This window comes from Heterocephalus glaber, unplaced genomic scaffold (assembly GCF_053883595.1).
Source record: "Heterocephalus glaber isolate CG9 unplaced genomic scaffold, H.glaber_assembly_v1.0 deba00001592, whole genome shotgun sequence".
NCBI classification, from domain to species: domain Eukaryota; kingdom Metazoa; phylum Chordata; class Mammalia; order Rodentia; family Bathyergidae; genus Heterocephalus; species Heterocephalus glaber.
In genome coordinates, this window is record NW_028258367.1 from 1,063,878 (window position 1) to 1,086,676 (window position 22,799).

Below are 22,799 nucleotides of genomic sequence, written 5' to 3' on the forward strand. Positions count from 1 at the left end.
TTATCTGATGAAGGACACACAGAAACTTTTTGAGGAATCATAAGGTGATGCATTTATAAGGAATCAGGTAAGCCTTAAATACTCAAAGCATGATAGGCAGGTAGGATGTAAACTGAAGACTCACCTCTTTCTTGTGGCATTGGTGACTGGCTCAAGGCAGGATGGGAACTGGATTCTGACTGGTTTCCAGGTGGCTGAGGTGGCATCTGACTGCCTGTAAAACAGGAGGGAAAGTGGGGACGGGCAAATCCATTGCATTAATATTGCAACTGTGCAAAACCAGGATAGTTACATATAATTTTATGATCACAAAAGGACTCACAAAGAGAAAGGGCTAAAAAATGTGTGATATCAACTATTTTTATCTATATAATGAAGAGTAAAAATGACAAATGTACTTACCAACACATCTGTGGAAATTTGTTACTGAATGAGTTCTCAAATTCACAGATGAATCAACCTTCTGATATACACTTCAACACATTTATCAAAATACAAGACTGATAAGCCAAACTCAGCTTGTTAAAGTCCTAATTAGTCTTCAGGTGGGCAGGTATATAGAATGGCTGACAACTACTCACTGGTAATATCCAATCAATATAGTTGTATTGACACTTTAAAAAAAATCTACACAGTCAATCAGATTCAACATAAACTTAGAAGACCTCCAATGCAAAACATAAAGCACAATGGGTATACTAAATAAATTGCAGTATAATTATTACTAAAGGAAATATTATTCTGCATCTTTTTTATTGCTAATAAAACAAGAACATCTATTTAATTTCCACTTACAAGTATTTAATGTTTATCTTTTCCATGTAAAATGTAAACTTCTTCAGAGAAGAAACATGTCTTGCACTCTTTTAATCCCTCACTTACCATGATGAATATATAATAAATCATAATTTCAGACTATGAATGAAAAGGCATTTTATTGATAAAAGATGACATAAGGCAAGAGACAGGATTTTGAAATGTAAAAATTATCATAAGTAGTTGATGATCTCAACTCACTTTCTAGCTCAGAGGTTAGATGTGTTTCTAAAACTGAAAATATACTAGAATTAAAAAGTGTTGAATTTAGCACAATCCTCAAGGCACTAGAATTCATGGCATGAAGACCACGCAATTTTATCTTCTATCCTCTCCTTCTACTACAATAAATAAGGTAAAGAAAGATTCACACATGTACATATATATATCATATGTATGTCATTATGTATGTGTATATACATATATTTATATCTGCACAGTTCTCTGGTATGGTATTTATGAGATCATGCTAGCTCAAAGCTAGCTGCTTTGATCTCATAGGATTTATTCTTCCACAGTTAAGTATATCACTAAAAAAGAACCATATCACAGTAGAGAAGGAAATGAACATCCTGAAGATCACCACCAGTTTACCCCAGTGGAGGTAATAACGCACACCAAGCAACAACTGTCATGTGTTGCTATAACATGGTGTCTCTCTCAGCTTCTCTTAGGACTGCTGCTCATGATTAACTAATAATGGCTGTATCTGTGACAAGCAGAGACAGGAAGATGATTTTTAGTTTAGACAATAGGTATAAACAGCTATTAATATATTGCTGTAAAACAATCCTCAAATTGTTTTCAGGGGCTTTAGGTATCTCACTTTTAGAGAAGAACATACAACTTATGAATATATTTCTGAATGTTCCACTGCCAATTTTGTTCTCAAATAAAGCAAAAACTAAAGACCTGAATTTATGGACACCAAGAAATAGGAACTGCGAAACCACTATGAGTTCCTATATGAGCATTATAACCAGTGCGTAAAAAGCCTGAGCAACAGCACTGAATCTGTTTAACCATATGCTTTGCCAAAGACATTTATGGTACGTTAGTATTAAAAACAAATAATGAAATGTAAAGTAAAAGCTTTTAACATTCTGGACCAAAAGAATTTCAAGGTTAAGTATTGGACATAAGTTATTGGTCAACTTGGCTACAGAGCTACAAAAGTGGCTGTGTGTCCACTGTGGGGTCACTGGCTTCCTATGAAATATCTGACAGTCCATTTAGAAATTCAATGCACTCCACAGACAAACACTAAGGGTGTCACGGGGGAATCAGCTGCTGTAAGACAGTAAGTGCTTACATTATAATGTTCACTACTGCATGACAGGATAGATTCATAGACTCATGACTGTAAAAACAAATAGTAATTCTATGTTAACACAGGGCATCTCAGCTTATACTGTGCATGCCCAAGGCACTGCTCTTATATACAATATTTCAAGCAAATACAAAAAAGGCTATAAGAAACCTATCCCACAATCGATAAAATATTGTTGCAGCCAACCACCACTACAGTTGTTTGGTGTAATTCTAGGTGCAAAGTCTTTTCAAGGCAATGAGAAATCCATGTATTAAATTCACCATGTCAAGTAAGTAATAGTGTTTTGATGTTAAAGACAGATATGTCCAAACCAATTTAAATTTCTTTTGTCTTCTACCTTTTTACCCAGTTCCATAATTACTAAGTAAATATATTTACTAGGAGATAATAACATCTTCCACACACACAGGTACAAGCACTGCCACAGCAGACGATGACTCAGAGAATGTGCTTATAAGATATAATATGTCTATGGTCCATGTAAAGAAGAAAATTTAGAGTTCTCTCAATCAACTGAATTAAGTAAACACTTCCAAAACTGTGTATTGTTCTATGTGTTAGGGTAAGTCAAACCTTTTAAATAATGCGGTAATTATGTTAAGAAAATATGGCATGTAAAGTCACCAAACCAATTTTATGAGGTCTTTAGATTCAAACAGTTTTTTTTTTAAAAGTCCTATGTTTTTCTTTTGTCTGTGTCAATAATGATATAGCACAATTGAAATAAATACAAATGAGAAAAATTATACTTCTATAGTTCCAATAAATTTCACCATTTTATACCTATTTATTCTTTACTAACTGCATATACATTATTGTGCAAAAATTTGGTGCAAGAAACATGAAGCATCAATAAGTTACCTTAATTTTTATTGTTGCTGAGTTAAAAATATAGCCTAAGTATACACTATTATTTTTTTTAAATTTTGAATTATTTTTAGATTTTGAAAAAAGTCACAAAGTCAAGATTACATCCTGCAGTCCACCTCCCCTAAAGGAAACATCCTATATAACCTGACATAATTATCTAGAAGAAAAGTTTACCTACAGACCTTACTAGAATTTTGCCAATGTGTCAGTAAAGGTCCTTTCTCTGGGATCATTCCACACTGTACATAGTTATTCTTCCTTAGTTTCTTCTTGCCTATAAAAGTCCTTCCATCTTTTCTTATGCATTATGATCTTATACTTTTGAAGAATATTTTGCAGAATATTATTGTGTAGAATATTCCCAATCTGGTTTGGGCTGACATATTTTCATCATTGAAATAAGAATATGCATTTTGGGAAGCAGACAACAAAACATCATGCCCTTCTCAGTTCATTCTGTCAGCTGATTCTAAGGTAGGAATGGTATAGTGGAGAAAAGGTGTGCAACCCATGACAGCCAGGATGGAGAGTAAGAAAGAGGAGAAAGGAGAGAAGAGAAAGGGGATGCAGACAAGAATATACCTTTCCACAGCATGCCCCAGTAACCTACCCCTTCCAACTATGCCATACCTCCTAATAGCACATTCAGCTATGAACTCATCATTGGGGTAACCACTAATGAATACTACTCCTCCATGATCTAATCACCTTCTACAAGCTCCACTTCTGAATACATTAGAATACTGAGAAACATTTTAGATCTAATAAGTAACATTCTGTCACTGGCCCACATAAGGCTTATGTCCATCTCCTTATGCAAAATACATTTCATTCATCTTAAAGAGTCACTGAAGTCTTAACAGTTTCAGTATTGCTCACAAACTATAAGCCCAAAGTCTCCTTTTAGACTCAAGGCAAACTCTTTTGAGCTGTAAAAATGTAAAAGAAAATTAAATATTTCCAACATACCATGGCAACATTCCCTTTCCAAAAGGGAGCAATGGGGAGAACAGAAAGCAATCAGACCAAAGCAGACTGAAACCCAGAAGGCAAATAGTAAATGCCATAGCTACATGTCCACCATCTAAGTCATATGGTGGCAAGATGCAAGCTCTAAAGGGATTAGGCTGTCCTGCCCTTATGGTCTTTCTGTTGTAGCCCATGTGGCTGGCTCTGCCCATTCCCTACAGGTTTCCTTGGCAAATGACCCACCTTTTTGGCATCTGCATTTTTTGGGGTCTCTACTGTACCTTTGTCTTCACTCTCACAGCTTTATGGATTCTCCTCTCAGAGGATTCTCAGCAGGAATCAGATCCTGTCACACATTTTTGACTGGTCTCCCACATCTTTCTTTGAAATCTGGGTGGAAGGCTCTATAACCCTATAACTCACGTATTTTGCATGCCTGTAAAACCAGTACTACATGGATGCAGCTTCTGGTTTCTTGGATCTCTGAATTTCGGGAAACACTTCCCTAAGTAGCTCTGAATGAGCTGGGCACCCTGCAGCTCCTTTCTTAAAGCAAAGTCTTTCAAAGGTGTTTACCTCATTGAAGCAGCCATTGGTGGAGTCTAGCCAATACCTGAGATGCCCTCAAGGCATCTTTCTACTATGTTAGTACAAAAAGCTGGTTTTTGAGAGCCAGAGGATCCAGTATCTGCTCAGGCCAGGAAGGTGGAAACCTCAGAAAAAGAGAAATTAAGGATGTAGTGTCAGTTCAAAACTGAAGGCCTGGAAGCTTCCTGGAGTCACCGGTGTGAATCTATGTTGAAAGGCTAAAGCAGTTAAAATCTGATGTTCAAAGGGAATGGCAGTAGCAAAAGATGTACCTGCTTAAGCATAATGGAGCTTTTCAAATGCAAAGTGGCTTTCTCCTCTTTCCTTTTTCATTCTGCCTGGGTTGAAATTCTACTAGAGAGTGAGTGCCATCCATAATCAGGGCACCCCCCCCCCATCTGCCGGCCTGTCAATCAACTCTGGAAACATTCCACAACACACTCAGAAGTGTTTTTTACTAATTTCCTAAGCATCTGTTTTTTTTTCTTAAATTCTTTTATTGGTACATTTTAGGTAATACAACACAATTACGTTTCTCATTGGGAACTTGTACCTTTACATGATGCATCTTGGTTCTTATTTTTTCCCCATTCCTAGCTCTCCCTTCACGCCCTCCACCATTCCCTATTTACAAAGACTTTATTTCCATTTTTTCCATTTCTCAGTATTTTTCCTTTTCCTTCTTTCCTTTCCCCTGCCCCTCCCACTACCCCTACCACTTTGGACCTTTTCTTCCTATTTTGCATTATCGATTACTCATTCGAATCATTGGTACATTTTAGGTATACAATATAATGACATTCATCATTGGAAATTTGCACCTTTAAATAATCTCTCTTAGCTCTTATTTTTCACCTTTGCCCAGCCCTCCCTTGAACCCCTCTATTCCTCCCTATTTACAAAGATTTTGTTCCTATTTTTCCATTTTCTCATATTAATCCCATTCCCTTCTATCCTTTCCCCTAGCCCTCCCACTTCCTTCCCCTTTGCCCCTTTTCTTCCTATTTCACATTACCTATTATACATTTTAGTCCTTATTTACACTTTCAGTTTCTCACACCAGAGAAACTATTCGGTATGTATACATGTGTGTCCTATTTATTTCACTTAAGAGTATCGCCTCAATGTGCATCCACTCAGCTATAAATGTCTCTAATTCCTCATTTTTTATGGCTGAGTAGTACTCCATTTTATTTAAAAACACCACATTTTCTTGATCCAGTCTCCAGCTGATGGGCATTTGGGCTGTTTCCAAGTTTTAGCTATCACAAACTGTGCTGCTATGAACATGGGTGCACATATATCACTGTGGTATGATTCTTTTAATTCTTTGGGGAAGATCCCCAGCAGTGGAATAGTGGGGTCAAATCCTGTTCAATATAGTTTTGGAAACATTAGCCATGGCAATTAGACAAGAGAAAGAAATAAAAGGAATAAAGATAGGAAATGAAGAAGTCAAATTGTCATTATTTGCAGATGACATGATACTCTATATAGAAGACCCAAGAACTCCACCAAAAGTCTTCTAGACTTAATAACCAAATTCAGTCAAGTAGCTGGTTACAAGATCAACACACAAAAATCAATAGCTTTCTTCTACATGAATGACAGACTCACTGCGAGAGAAATAGGGCAAATAATTCCTTTCACAATAGCATCCAAAAAATTGAAATACCTAGGAATCAACCTAACAAAAGAAATCAAAGACCTCTTCTCTGAAAACTATAGCACTCTGAAAAGAGAGATTGAAGATGATATCAGAAAATGGAAAAACATTCCCTGCTCCGGGGTAGGAAGGATTAATATAGTGAAAATGGCCATACTTCCAAAACTGCTATATAGATTCAATGCAATTCCAATTGAGATCCCAGCAGCATACTTCACGAACCTTGAGAAAACAATCCAAAAATTCATTTGGAACACGAAGGGACCCAGAATAGCAAAAGCAATTCTAGGTAACAGAGACATTGCAGGAGGTATCACAATCCCGAACCTGCAACTATACTATAACGCTACTGTGATAAAAACAGCATGGTACTGGTAAAGAAACAGACCTGAGGACCAGTGGAACAGATTAGAAGACACAGAAACAACGCCAGACACACTCAGCCATCTCATCTTCGACAAAGGAGCCAAACACCCTCACTGGAGGAAAGAGAGCCTCTTTAATAAATGGTGCTGGAAAAATTGGGTTTCAACTTGCCAAAGATTAAAACTAGACCTATATCTCTCACCATGCACTAAACTAAAATCAAAATGGATTAAAGATCCTAAGCATCTTATACCAGTCAAATTGACAGTGAAGATTAACCACCACACCTGGTTAGGAGTTATTTTCCTAACTCACTTTCTCTTTGTAATTGATAAATATAGGAAGGGAGTCATTTGAGACTGCAAATCCTGTGTTTCCTCAAACTTACACCTACTAATTTTAGCATGTACACAAAATCATGCCTACGCCATTTACTGGAGTAGTGTTTGCTAATGGTGATTCTCCACTTCCCTTCTCCTTCTACATTTATTTGGATTTGTATTCTGAGGATAAGCTATCTCTACTTTCTTCTTTGTTTATAGCCATACGGACTCACTGTGGGGTAGACACCATATGGTGACCTCCAATGAGTCACACCACTGTGTAATTTCCTACTTTTGATTTGGCTTCTAACCAAAGAATATGACAAGAATATGATGGACTATGACTGTAGTAATTACGTTATCTTGTGTAGCAAAAGTGAATGCACTCTGTAAATGCAATTAGACTTCCTAATCAGGTAATTTTTAAATGATCAAAAGGGAGATGACTGTATGGGACTGACTTGAGGGCTTAAGTGCCTACGATGTGAACTGAGTCACAAGAAGAGGACAGAAGTTCTTCAGAACCTGAGGGTCTCACTCATTGCTACAGTTTTGATCTTGAATGTTATACAAAGGCCTATATCAGTGGAGGCAAACTTATGGCACACATAGTGCAGCGGGCTATTTGTATCACTGAAAGCTCTAAAAGGTTTGCCATCACTGGCCTATGTGCTGAGGGCTTGATTCTCAGGTTGGCACTAGTGAGAGGTGATGAAATCTTTAACAGGTGGGGACTAGTGGGAAGTCTTAGGTTATTGGGGGTGTGCTCACAAAGGAGACTGTGGGATACCAGTCTCTTACTCTTTCTTCTTTTCTTCTTGAGTACCATGAGGCAAGGAACTTGTTAGGCCAACAGATCAGACTCAGGCTTGCAAAACTGTGAGCCAAAATAAATCTTTTCTCTTAAGTTGATTTAGCTCAGGTATTTGTTCCAGGAATGGGAAGCTGACTAATATACTTCTATAAGCAAAAGGGAATGAATTCTGCAATAATTTGAAGGAAGCTGGATGGAAGCAGGTTCTTATCTACCTGAGCCTCCAAATGAGAACATGGACTGTACACACTTTTCAGTACAGCCCTGTGAAACCCTGAGCAGAGAGGACTGTGTTTGGCTGAGTCTGGACTCTTGGCCCTGGAAGCTGTGTAATATTTTAAGCAGTTAAATTTTATGGCAATTTCTTATAGAGCAACAGAAAACTAACACATTCAAAAATATTTTGTTCTGTGGGTTAAAATCCAGTGTTATCATTATTCTGTTGCTCAAAATGTTTCAGCTTTGGCCACTAGAAGTCTTTTTCACTTGGTCTTTGTGTTCTGCAGACAAGCTCCCCTCTAACTTTTCTTTAGAAGCACAACATACTCCAGGGTCACCTTGTATTTCTCCTGCCCCAGCCCTTACAGAAGCCTTGGTTTCTTTTATTGGAGAGTAGTATTCTGCAAATAAGCTCTGGGTACTTGTTTGCCTCATAGTTACTGGGGTGCTGGTGCTTTTAGTCCTCTCAGTGGGCAGAGGTAGGAACTATATATATGAACACTAAAACTCACCCATATACATGTACCTATGTTTTGATATTTGTGTATGTATATATGTATAAGCGTGAGTTTATGTAAATATCTGTACTTCCAGTCCAAAACTAGAGTGCACTTTAGCCTTATTTGTAGTTTTTTCAACTGTGACAAATTCAACTCTCATTATTTAAAGATTTGCTTATTTGATTCTATTATACATATGAAATTATTTTAGAGTTATTAAACTATAGCCTCATGAAAAAACAAGGCATTATTAGTGTTTTGTATTCAACTTTGAGTTTCATTTACATACTGATTGAGTGTAACTATTTTAATATTTTGGGGGTATGTGAAATACTTCTATAGGTTTTAGGAGTTAATTTATACAAAAACAGTATGTTATATATAGTGTCATTATCTCCTCAACCATCATCATTATTATTATTATTATTATTATTATTATTAGAAGTAGGGTCTCACTATGTAGTTCAGGTTGGCCTTGGAATCATTATGTAGCCCAGGCTGGTCTTACACTTTCAGTGATCCTCTTGCCTCAGCCTCCCAAGTGCTGGGATTATAGGCATGTGACATCATGCCCAGCTGCTCAACCTTCTTACCCTATTCCCATTTCACCTTCTTTTTAGCCCTTTCCAAACTGCCCTTCACAAATAACTAATCTTCAGTTTCTGGCTTATCATTCCTATATTTATTTTGTATGAATGCTTATATATTTCCTTATGTTATTTTCTTTATCTTCCTCATTATTAAAAATAACCCCAATGTTCAACTTTGAGTGAGTGCTCCATAGGTTACTAAACTCTCTTCTATGTACATCCATTTAGGTTGCTTCTAATCTTTGGAATAGGTATTTTTGTATTACTGGAGGTCAATCTGAAGAGTAAACTTGAGTGGGACTGCTAAATCAAAAGGTTATGAATTTCCAAACGTACCTTCAGAAACTTGGTACCAATTACACTGCCATAGTAATGTATGAAGATATGGTATCTCTATAATGTCTCTAACAGAAAGTGTCACTGTTTTTAAATACTGTATTTTGCCATTATGTGAGAAATGGCATTAGCAATTTTCAATCTAATTTGGAGTGAATCTGACTACTTTTCCATGTTTGAGGGATGTTTGCTCATATCTTATTCCCATTTTTCCATGTTGGTTTTATGCCCTTTGGCCTTTGTTCCTCAATTTTTAAGAGTGATTTGTACTTTTGGGGTATTAGCCTTTTCTCTATGGTGTCAGCTGTGAATACTTTCTCCTAGTTTGTCAGTTGTCTTGTGATTTTGCTTATGGTGTCTTTTGTAATGTAGTTTTAAATAAGTGTGGTAAAACTTATCAGTCTTTACTTTTATTGCCCTGGATTTTGAGTTTATAGTTGGAAAGCTCTTTTCAACATAGTTCAAGAGGAATTCATCATAGTTTTCTTCAAGTACCTGCATAGTTTCATTTTCACCTATTTGGATTTTATTCTTGATTATGTTGTGAGGTATAGATCTAATTCTGTCTTTTTGAAAATGGTCTCTCAATTATTCCACTATTATTTACTTTAAAAATTCATCTTTAGCCCAGTGATTTGAAATGCCACCTTCATAAGTTACCACATTTTCATATATATTGGATTTAATTCTAGACTTCCTATTTGATTTCACTGCTTTGTCTTATTCATGTGCCAGCACCACACTATTTTTAATCACAATGACTTCAAACAATGTTTTAACATCTAATAAGGACAGATCTCCCCCTACTCCCTGCCTTTTCATATTCAGCATTTTTCTAGGTTTTGTTGCATATCTGTTTTTTCTATATGAGCTTTAGTATCAACTCGTCTAACTATGTGATAGCTTACTGGTATTCTTATGGGTATTGCATTGAAATTATAAGTTACTTTGGAGAGAACTGATGACTTGAGTTCATCTTACCTCAAAACAAGAAATACTTTTAATTTCCGACTCTCTGGAGTCACTTTCAGGTACAAAGTTTTACATTCTTTATGTGAAATTAGTACCACTTAATCTTCCCTGTTGCTTATAAAAGAGATTTTTTCCTACTATTATGTCTTTTAACTGTTGGCTATTACACTGAATTTTTAAACTAATTTATAATCGATTCTCTTCAGTTTTACAGGCATATTATTACATCAGTTACAAAGAGAGGTTTTTATTTCTTTTATACCCATTTTTATGCTTTTGAGTTTTCTTCTCTAACTGCACTGGCTTCTGCCTCTAGTACACTGTTGAATATTAATGGAGATAGTGGCAATCCTTGCCTTATTATGTCTTTAGTGAAAATGTCTCTTAAGTTTCCTCATTATATAATTAAAACTTAGGTCCACATACTTCAGCACTTAGAAGAAGCATCCCTCACTTGTGCTTCCTTGAGTGTTTATATTTTTTGTTGTTTTGTTGGGTTTTTTTGGTACCAGGAATCGAACTCAGGTCCTACCACTCGCAAGGCAGGCAGAGGAAACACTGAGCTAAATCCCCAGTCAGAGTGTTTATATTTTTTAATCACAATTGAGTTTTGAATTTTGTTAAAGATGATGATTTTTTTCTGCTTAGTTTTATTTTTATATATCATCAACAGAGTTGTTAATATTGAACCAACCTTGAATTTCTGGGATAAATGCTATTTGGTCATGGACATTAGTATCTTAACATACTGTTGGATTCTGTTTGCTAATATATTCATTACAATTTTATACCATGCTGAGTTTTGAGGGTAATTTTTCTAACTAAAAGCAGCTTTTAAGAATTCAATCAAGATAGTCATCACTAAATAAATGGTTCTAGCAGCAAGGCACTGGGATTTAGTATATAACAAAGTTAGGAGAAAATTAGCTAATATGTATGTATTTGATAAATTAGTATACATCCATATAACTTATAATGGATGAGCTAATAAGTGAATATATTATAGCTCAATGCATGTTATAGAGCAAAGTGGTAAAGCAGTCAATACTAACAAGTATAAAGCTCAGTTTCTTAAGTTGGATGCAGTATCAGCTCTTCCTAGTTCTCAATTTACCTCTGTTTATTATTTGTCATCTCACTAATGTAAATTCCATGATAACAGAAAATTTGTCTTATTTCCTGCTAAATTGTATCTCCTGAACTAGACCCATAGTATTCAATAAATATTTGTCCAGTGAATGAATGAATGAATGAGTAAATAAATGTGCAGCTGACTATTTCAAAAAGGAAGCTCAAACTAATAATTAGATCTTTATAAGTTACTAGTCTAAATCAAGATTAGGCAAACTATTACAGGCTTTTGCAGGCCTGATGTTATTTGTCACAACTATCCAACTCAGCTGTTGTAGTTCAAAAGCAGCTATAGAAAACATTTAAAAGAAACAGTATAAATCTAACTTTATGTACAATTGGTAATAAGCTAGATTTGTCCAACAGGCTATAGTTTGCTGGCCCCTGTAATAAATGACAGTATCACCAAGACATTCAGGGACATTTACTCAGAAGGGCAATAAAGACAAAACAGTGTTTAATAACAATAGGAATGAGATATAAAACTGATATACTCCTTCATATTTAACAAGAACATGAAAACAAATACATGTCAATAACAGAAATTGGATTATGTCATCACCAAATCAGATCTAGTAGATGCAGTGAATTCCTTGGCATTTAATATAAGCACAAGTCTAAGATTTAAATAGCATCTACCCTTAAAAGGTAAAGTTTTAGGTAAGTGGATACTTGCAGTTTTATTTTCCCAACTCTTAGGTCAGACCAACACAAGCAAATCAATACTACTGATCAGTTGCTATCATGTAAGTTTATGCTCTACTACTACTGTATTGGGATGGCAGAGAGTAAGCATGAGATGAACAGGCTTCCACGTTAAGTCTTTATTGAGGTAAAAATTTCTTTGTGTTAGTTCCTCTCATCATTAGTACAGCACGTGATTATTGAAACTCAAAGAGTACCAGAACATTAACTGTGAACTATGAGAGCTGGTGGCAAACAAACCATTCATCCCCTTTTGGTCAATAGAGCAAATATGGAGCCTGAATAACAGATATGACTAGATTTCAGTATTAGCACCAGAAACCACCACCTCCCCCAATTTCCCCATGTTAGATCACTTCGGACAAAGGTAAATAAAGGAATAGAAAGAGAGGAATATAACTATATACCTATATATATTTGTCTGACACATTCTCAGATTAAGTTGGAGATGGTAAGCTTGCATGTCTAAAATAAATTTAAAAGGAAAATCCAGAGTACTTATGTACAGGGCAATGTCCTGAATTATACTCTTCTATTAGTAATTCAAGAAGATTGACTTATTATAATTAACATGAAATGACATATTAAACCATGGAAACTGGACAACTTTGTTGGTCAATCTTCCTTAATAAGATCTTCAGGATACACAGTGAGCAGCATGAGGTGCTTAGTGCCAAAGATTTGGGCTCTATTTATAAATTCATTGAAACTGACAGGAGTTAAGACAGACCTAATCTTAGAAAAGTAGGGTTTGTGAACTCATATGAATTACAGATTGCGCTGTTTTAAATTTTTTGAAAAAATAAAGACTGCTTCGGGACACTTTGCAAATAGCTCTATAATTTAGAACCAGTTCTTTCTCTGGAATAGTGCTACAAAATCAGTAAGCATTTCACCACTTTCAGCAATTAGCAATTGACTTATTCCTCTACTTAGTGGAGTCATTTACTCCTAAGGTGTGAAAACAAAAACAAAATACTGCTACCAAATATACAACATCACTAAGATCAATGTTCATCTTACACTTTCTTCTGACTTTATTCAATTCTGTTGTATCCAAAACAAAGACATTAGATCACTTTACTTTGGTATCACTTCATGGATGTCAGCTCCTTCTCAAATCTTGAAAGTAGATTATGGTCTCAATGCCACAGACTGACTTTACAGATCTCCTGGAGCATGAATTTCTTATACTCTGCCAATCGCACTGGTGAGAGCCATATAAATTCTTCCTGTGAGCTCTATTTAGTTAATCCTTCAGTTTCTGAAACATGAAGTACTGGGTAGGAATGTCTTCTGCCATGATAAATGACAAATCTGACTTTTTTTTAAAGAAAGCATATGGTACTGCATGATGTACTCCACATCTATGGAAATTGCTAAGCACCTTATCTACCTCAGTAGTAGACTGGATCACAATGGGATGAAGCAATTCTGCAATAATTTCACCAGTCATTTTTTAAACTACCATATATAATGCCTAATGATGTACATGAGAAAAATTTTTTTCATACTGTGGGTGAAAGCCAGGGCCTTTCTACTGCTCTGTATTCTCAAATCATTTTTTGTTTTGTTTTGTTTTTCTGGGAGACAGGATCATGCTAAGTTGCTAAACTGCCCTGGCAACTGTGATCATCCAGACTTGCTTAGAGTAAAAAATGTGTTTTTGGTAGTCCCTAACTTCATCAAGTGTCCTAGTCTTAGGCACTTACTTAGTTGAGTTGGAAAGTCAACAAATTATTTTGATATAACATCCTTGTGATCAGGGTCTTCTATTTCAGTTGCTTCAAGATTAAAACAAACTCATTCTCAGAATCAAGAAGCAGGCTGATTGAATACAGCTTCAAAATGTTTCAAAGCAGACACTTAAAATACAGAATCTGTTCATGTCTCAGCTTCATGGTTAGTTACCAGTTTATCTGAGGTGCTTGAATATAGATTTAAAATACTTAGGATCGTTTGGTGTGCGGTGTATGCAGGCGTGTCTCTATGTATTTTAAAAATAATCTCAATTATGCTGAAAGGTATGGTGTTAGGTACAGTGTATGGGGGCAGTGACTGTAAGCACACTCTTAACCCTGTTCTTTATTGTGAAATAGTCCTACCTCCAACTAGAACTGTATAAAACATAACAGTATAAAACAGAAAAGAAGGCACTCCCCTCTCCACTCTAAAAGAAGATGCAGGGCCACAGCAAGTTCACATTTCCAGTTTTAGAGTTAAGCCTGTCTTAGAACACAAGCCTCTCCATGTTACACATGTTATGGCTCAAAAGTTCCATTTTGTCCTTAAAATACATATAAATCAGTGCTCCAGAGGACTATCTGATATGTATACACCTGAGCCATTAAAGGAATGAGAAGATTTCTGATTTTATGAACCTGACAGTTTTTCAATATACCGTTATTCTAAGCAAACAGTCAAACACTTATTGGATTAAGATTTTTCAGCTATTCTCCTCATTCCTTACTGCTATGAGCGTTTTTATAAACCTCTCTGCTAGAATCCCAAGTTGATCAGCTACAAAGGCCTATCAGGTAACAAGGAAAAATCAGAAATGAGTATAATGTAGTCTCTGTAAAAACCAGTCAGCCACAGGAGTCCTGCCAATACTTCTGCTTTGGCTTGTGGTGTTTGGGTACTTTTCCTCAATTAAAAGGCAAACTTTCAATAATACATTGTTGTTCGTCTACTCTACTAGATTCAATGAGAATTTTTGCTATTACCACCTTTTCTTTCATTAATTTAAATATACTTAAATTACATAATGTCTGTCACATAGAAGTCAGTATAATAGTTTGATCACTTGATACCCATTAGAGTCTTTTAGAGTAGACACTTTTCTACAGATGACTTGAGGCATGGAAACTAAAAAGGCTCTACCAAGGCACATGACAAGTTAAATCAGAGAACAGAAGGCTAAACACAGACTTTCAGACTTTTATTGTTCAGATGACTGGAAGCTTTGACTGCAGATAAACCACTCTCTGAAAGCATTTACATGCAGTAGACTCTGAGCATTAAGATGTAACATTTTTCACCTGGACCATATGGCTAAATGTTCTGGGGTGTGGGACTGCAAGTTCTGGCCTGACCCAGCGACAGGCATACACACCTGGACAATCACTCTGTATGCCAGTAATATTTAGTATACCTGTTCTTTCCTAATAACTCTAGCAAAAAAATAAACTATTTTCCTTTATGGAAAAAATAGCCATTAAATAAAAGACAAAACTTCAAGGAAACTATATCAGTTTACCTGAGCTAACTTTAGGTGTGAAGACAGGAATAGGAAATAGTAATAGGTACAATGATGTGACTGGGTTGAAAACAGTAACCCCTTTTATTTTGGGGACATGGAGGATCAGGGAGATACCCCTTGCTGAATGTCAAAAGAGTTGAACTATATAAACTAGCACTCTGAAAATCTGTCATTCTCACCAAAATACACCCTTTTTCATAGCTTTAAAACTCTGGTCTACAATTCAAAAATCTTTTAGGTTTGTAAAAATCCCAGTTGTGGACAGGAAAGTATATTATGTGTTTGGATATAACATAACCTACCCAGCAAGGCTACATCCATAGCACTCTTTGTCTACTGCAAAAGTGGTAGATTCTGAACTTGACTCATGGAGAACCAGACATGAAATGTGGAACAGCTACCCACTAAATCCATTTTAATCCTTGCTTTGATGTAAGAGGCAGGAGAGGGAAACCAAATAGAGCAGACAGTTTACATTTCTCTCACTAGGACAAATTAATAAAAACAAAACCTAATCAGCTCCCCTTACCCATTTTTATTCCTCCTCAATATTATTCCTTTTTTGTTTAAGAAGTTTAATATTTGGCTGCCTTCTGAAGAAATGGGTATGGTGACAGACGAAAGACTTGTATTCATCGTATAATTCAGAATAAGGGGAAAAAATCGACTGCTGTGCATTTAAGATTCTAACAACCTTGCAATTTTGTATAGTCGTTTCCCCTACCCGCTCTTTTGAAGAAATCTGCTTTTATTCTGTTAATAACTAACCACAGTTGCAGCAGCATGGATCCGATTAGCAGTTCTTATGATACAAAGGGGACAGGAAAAAAAGCTGTGAACAGGGTTGCCAATTTGTCCACCTGGGCCCCCAGGAGAAAGATTAGCTGAGTGCCTGCCTGCTCCCTTTCTTCCACTTGATAGCTGTTCTGTACTGTCAGATGGAGACAGCCCTTTTGAAAGCCCAGGCACTTTCTTCCTTTAATAAAAGTTTTGTTCACTTCCATCCTTCATTGTCACAAATTTTTCATTCTGGGTCCCAACACTCTGTGACAACTCTGCCTGTAAACATGAGTAGCTATGAAAGTGCCACATACCCTGTCCCTCCTTTGGAGTCATTTGCATCTAAAAGAGAATATACTGTATAAGTGCATGGTATGGCCTGTAGGATTCAAGGGACCACATTTTCCAGGCCAAAGGTGGTACACATGGCTGATCAGCAAGAATCCTGACTGCTCCTGGATGTGAGAGGAGGGAAAAATGATATACATTTTGGGAATCCTGGAATTGGAAGAAAGCAGCACAGAATATATAAAATCGGGACCAACACATTAAAAACACTAGAACACATTGGGCAACCTGGATTCTGTATACCTGGTGTGATTAAAAAAAAATACAGTGAATGATTAAATTAAAAATTTTTAGTATAGTAAACAAAGTACTGCTATTAATCCCTCTCAAAATCCTCCCTTTGCCTCAAATATACTTATCCCATTGTTCTTGACATTTTCTGAGGCAGTTCTGGAAGTCCTCTTTCATGAGTCTTTAGTTTTATTGTCTTGGTTGCCTTGATGTCCTGAATAGATTCAACATATTTACTAATTTCATGGTCATTTTAACTTCAGGAAAAAGAAAGTGGCAAAACAATGAAATAAGTGTGTTCGAAGAGTGTTTGAAGTGAGGTCTAACAGGTTGGGACGGATATCTCAGGCAAAAGGAAAAGCACATTATTCTCTAATTCAGCAATATGGGCTGAATTTTGAAGGAGATTAATGGCTATGTATTTTTTAGTGCAGTATTTTAATTTAAAAATTCACTGTATATTTTGATCACCCCTTGCATTTCCTAGTTATGGAACTGCCAATTTTAAGCACAAAAATAATATATTTTATTCTAAAAGCTTTTAAAATTAATTCCATTTGTATTATGCTGAAGAATAAAAGAATATTTTTGTGATAAAACTTATAAACCTTTGTTAGAAAACTTTTAAAAGTGAAGAGACAAATAAAGCACTGTGTTATTTTGAAAAACTTGGAGTTTTAAAAAGAGTAGCACTATTGTTTACACTTAAAGGTTTTTTCCCCCCCAGTACCTGAACTCAGGAGCTTGTACTTGTGAGGCAGGCGAGCCGCCACTGAGCTGAATCCCCAGCCCGTTTACATTTAAAGGTAATAAAGACTTGCTTAGCTTGCTGACATCACAGTTCCCTGCAAGACATACCTTGGGTATTTCAAGCAATGCTTTTCCAAGAGGTAAAAGATGCAGGATGAAACCTGGATTCAGCAACACCCAACTCTTCGAAAGTGTGGGTCTTGGGAGACAACTCAGGACCACCAACCCCTCTAGCACTGGGGTGGCCCAGGTGGCAAGGCAGTGAGCATCTTCTCAGGGATAAAATTTGGCCAGAGATAGGGCCCAGCCAATGGCAAAGCTAAATTCTCTAGGCTGTGTCCAGGTCACAAGTTCCTCTAATAACAGGAACCATTCTGAGGGTGGTATGAAAAAGACCATGAGGAATGGAGAGGAAGGAATATGATCTCTATCACATCCTCATGTATTCCATTTATACTTTTATTTTAGATTTCAACTGCTGGGAATTTAGCTCAACAGCACAGGGCCTGCCTGGCAAGCATGAGGTCTTGAATTTGATCCGTTACCCCAGAAAAAGCACATTTCAGATTTTAACTAAATATTCAGCAAATATACATACTTTTGAAATACTGTGCATCACTTTAATAAATATCATTTTTTATTTACTTCTCACTCCCAAATGTCTGGAGTCTGTTATTTATGTATTGCTGGAGCTGAAATTCTAGTTCTGGCTAGAATTTCACTATTTCATCTAGCCAGTGGCTTTGGCTTTGTGGCAATGGGAATATTAGCCAGGTAGTGACAAAACTTGCACAAAGAATTTGTTCTAGACTGGCCATTTTCTGTGAAAATGTGACTTTAAAAACTTTATTTTTAAAAATTTAACAACGAAAAAACTGGATATTAGAGAATTCCAGAATTTTGCTGCAACATTTAAAGGCACAATTTCTGTCTATATAATCTATTAGAATCAGGTAGAGTTGTAAATATGTAAAGGTCTAGTTTAGATTAACAAGTTTTGGAATGCTATTTTTTTTTATGCTACTGAGGACTGAATCAAGGGCCTTCATGCTGACCTACACTCAGTATTTTTTATTTTTAATGTTTGGGACAGAGTCTTGCTAATTTGCTAAATTGCTCAAGGTGGACTTGAACTTGCTAGCCGCCTTCCTCAGCCTCCCAGGGTGCTGGAATTACAAGTATACATTGTCATACTCAGCTCAAGTTCTGTTTTTAAGAGGAAAGAAAGTAGAATAACTGTCACAGTTAAGTGGGAGGGAGGGGAGAACGATCAAATAAAATATGAAAACCCAAAGGCAGATTGTTTTAAGCCATAGGAGGAAAGTTATATAAGTAATCAATTTTAGAACTTTCTTTCCTTGGATTTGTACATTTTCCAAAACTGGTGTTCTTCAATTTGGCTCTCGTCTACTGAGCATACCCTGCTAGCCAGGCACTGTTCTTGGCACTGGTGATGAAAAGAGAGGATGTTGCTCTTGCCCTCAAGTACCCTAGGGAGAGGTGATTCCAGCCGGAGGTGGTCAGTAAAGACCTGGTTAAAAAAAAAAACAGATTTCAGTTTGATTGTGAAGGAGAAATAGTTTGCCAGGATAACAGGTAGGATGGATATTCCAGGCAAAAGGAAAAATACATTAGTATTCTTTAATTCAGCCATATGGGGAGGGTATATGGGGCAGGCCTGTAATTCTAGCAATTGGGAGGCTGAGGCAGGAGGATCACTGTGAGTTTGAGGCCATTCTGGGGTATATAGTGAATTCAAGGTCAGCTGGAACTACACAGAAAGATTCTCTCTCAAAACCAAAAAATAAAAATAAAAAAGAAAGCAATATGGGCAAAGATCCGGCCCAACGTCATGGTCAGTAGTATTGAAATAGGAAATTCTGAGTTATTTTCCTCAGCTGCTTCTAAAGCAAAAACAAAAACAAAACCAGCAACTATACACCGAGGTTCAGTTCTCTACATATTTGCCTTTTTCAAGCAGAATTTAAATGACATGATCCTTGGATTTTGTGTGAAATGGATTCAAAATAGTAACTGAAGATAAGGGACTCTACATCTAACTTAATTAGGCCCAAGAAATGAAGCACATTTTATCACTAGAATTTTTTTTTTCTGTGACAATTATTTCCATCTGTGATGATACTTCCAACTGAATTGCAACTTAGGTCTAGAAAGGTCCAGATGCTTTTAAATATGCTATACTTTAAAAAAAGGAGGAGGCATTTATCCCTAAAATTTTCTGTGACCAATAAACACATGATCTTAACTGTGAATACTGGCTTTCTCTGAAATCATGCCCAAGGAACATTCTGGGAAAAGTTAGCTGTGCTGGGCACCAGAAGTATCTTCCATATTCTAAAAACATTTCTTCCATTTCTTTTTCCTGTTCAGGTAACATTTTTGAATACCCTATGGTTCAACCCTCAGAATTCTCCCCCCAATATTTCTCAACCTCAGCTGCACCTAACAAACACCCAAAAAGTTTTAAAACAATACTGCTCCACGACCCCACATGGAGCCAGTGAGGCTAATAATTACATGGCAGAGCCCAGGCTAGGTCCTTTCTTATAAGTTCTGGTCAACTACTGTTGAAAATCACTGGAGTTCACTCATTCCCTAGAGGTTAGCAATTTCCAGACAAGTAGCTTCACCATCAACTGGGTATTTCCCCAACTGCCAGTTCTTGGGATCCATCTCAAACCTACTGAGTCACAAAATGGGCAGAGGGACTCAGCAATCTGATTTCACAAGCCTGTCAGGGGATTCTGATGCAGGACAAGTACCTAGGATTGTTCTTAGAATCCTCATGGCTCCCAAGTTTATTACCAAAACTGAAATACTGCCCCTGAATCCATATTCTTATATCCAACTCCCTGTTCAAAAATCTCCTTTTGGATGATTAACAAGAAACTCAAGGGTAACAGTCAAAACCAAACTCCTGACTCCCCCCTCAAACACTTGGTCCTTTGTCTTCCATGGTACAGAATTACTATTTATTCATTTCTTTAGCCAAAAACTTTCTGCCCCTACTATTGCTGTGTGCATGTCTAGCCATGACCAACCTTCCCTAGGATTCTACAGAGGCTTCTGGGTTCCCTGTACCTGCCTTTGCCCTCTATTGAAATCCCCAATTAGCAGCCAGAAAGGTCCTTTAAACCTAAATTAGATCTTGCCATTCCCTACCTGCTCAACTTTCCAGTGTTTTCCATCATACTTAAAGGACTTTCTTAAATTTTAATCATAATTTATAAAATCCTACACAGTATTTTCCCCTTATCCATGTGCGATATGTTTCAAGACCCCTAATGGATGCGAAAATTGCAGGTAATACCAAACTCTACATATATTCTATTTTTTCCTATATATAAATATCTATGATAAAGTTTCACAAACAAATTAGGCACAGTAAGAAATTAGCAACAATAACTGCTACTAACTACAATAACTAAAATAGAATGATAGCAATATATTCTAGTAAAAGTTATGTGAATATGGTCTCTCAAAATATTAAGTTTTGTTTTTGAGAGTACATGGGTTCTTCTCTCTGTATACTCTACTACACCCTCTCTCTGTACATGTGTCCTGCTGCAATGCCACACAGGACTAAATTTAAAATATCCTTTCATATCTTAGGCCCTGGTACCTCCCTTGCTCTTCTATGAACGGAAGTTCGTTTGGGCATCTTCTACCAAAAATGTCTAGTCTCATCAACTGAAGATTTGCTTTGGATGTTATCTTTCTCCTCAGTTAACTTCTTCAAGCCTGCTAGAAATGTGACTGTAACTTGTTCATTGGCAGATGCAGCTTCTTCAGTAATATTGTTTTGTTTTTTTGGTACCAGGGATCAAACTCAGGTCCTTGCGCTTGCGCAGCAGGCGGCAAAACCACTGAGCTAAATCCCCAGCCCTATTTTTTTGCTTTCATTTTTTTATTTTTCAGCCCAAACACACTTCTGAATCTGTGTCACAATTCCTTCTTGCAGTGAGTGGCTTGGTGCCCCTTGTTTCAAGTGATCGTTACATGGTTCAGGACTTCCTGGGGCTCAGTGCTCTTCTTCTTTACTACTTTACAATAGAAGATTAATTTCTTCCATACAGCTTTGTAACTTAAGTAAGTTTTTTCCATATTAAGTTGAGAACATTCACATTTTAAAGGAGCACTTATAAGCTTTTCTTTAGCATATATCAACTGCCAGCATCATTATTCTTATATTTCAGGGCCATTATTAAATAAAATAAGGGTTAACTGAACACAAGCACAAAGATAGTAGGACAATCAATCTGATGACCAAGATGGCTACTAAATAACTAAGAAACAGGTGTAGATATGACCAACAAAGGAGTGATTCACATTCCAAGTGGGGTGGAGCAAGACGGTGAGAGATTTCATTATGCTGCTCAGAAGACTGTCTAATTTAAGATTATGAATTATTTGTTTCTGGAACTTTCTATTTAATATCTTTGGACCACAGGCAACTGAAACCTCAGAAGCCAAAACTGTGGGTAAGGGGAAACTACTGTATAAACCAGCCCTTAGCTACACTCCGGTATGACTGGTCACCAGTTCTGTTCCTATTCCCTTTTCCACTATGTTCTAACCCCAATGGCTTCCTTGTGTGTCTCTATCATGCACACAAAGTTCAGGTTTGATCTTTTCTCTGACTGACATTGATTTCCTAGATATTTATATGGGTTGCTGCTGCCCTTCCTTCAGGTCTCTTGTTTAAACATCAATTTCCAAGAGACACCATCCCTAACTACTGCTATCTAAGGAAGCAACCTGATTTTTTTCTAACAATCCTTAAGAGTAAAGTATATATTTGATTGTGCATTTTCAGTCTTTCCCATTAGAATTTAAGTTCCATGAGGACAGGGCTCTATTCATTTATGTTCAGAGCATTTTCTCTAGTTCCTAGAAATGTTCCTGTAGCCTACTATACACTCAGCACTTGGCTGAATTAATGAGACAAAAGGATGATAAATTAAGAAAAGAAAATAGACACTTGGGCTAATCGGCCTTCTGCAGGATATCACCTGAATGTATCCAGTAGCAAAAGTGAAACATGTTTCTTTCCTAAAACCATTTAATGAAACAGTATGTTTGGCATCCTCAGCAAGGTCACACTCTTGGCATTCAGCTATATACAATTATTGTGGTTTGCATCTACAAATTCCTATGTCACTTTCTGTTTGGAAGGGAGACTATCAACCATTAATAAGCTCTGGTTATA

At 36.6% G+C, this 22,799-nt stretch overlaps 1 protein-coding gene across 1 annotated transcript in view; it reads right to left on the reverse strand.

The window, feature by feature from the left end:
• The window catches only part of Arid1b (AT-rich interaction domain 1B), a 431,446-nt gene that overhangs the window by 86,717 nt on the left and 321,930 nt on the right, over positions 1-22,799 (reverse strand). The window contains 1 exon segment of the mRNA XM_087193427.1: positions 125-214. Within this exon segment, the coding sequence (XP_087049553.1) occupies positions 125-214 (90 nt within the window).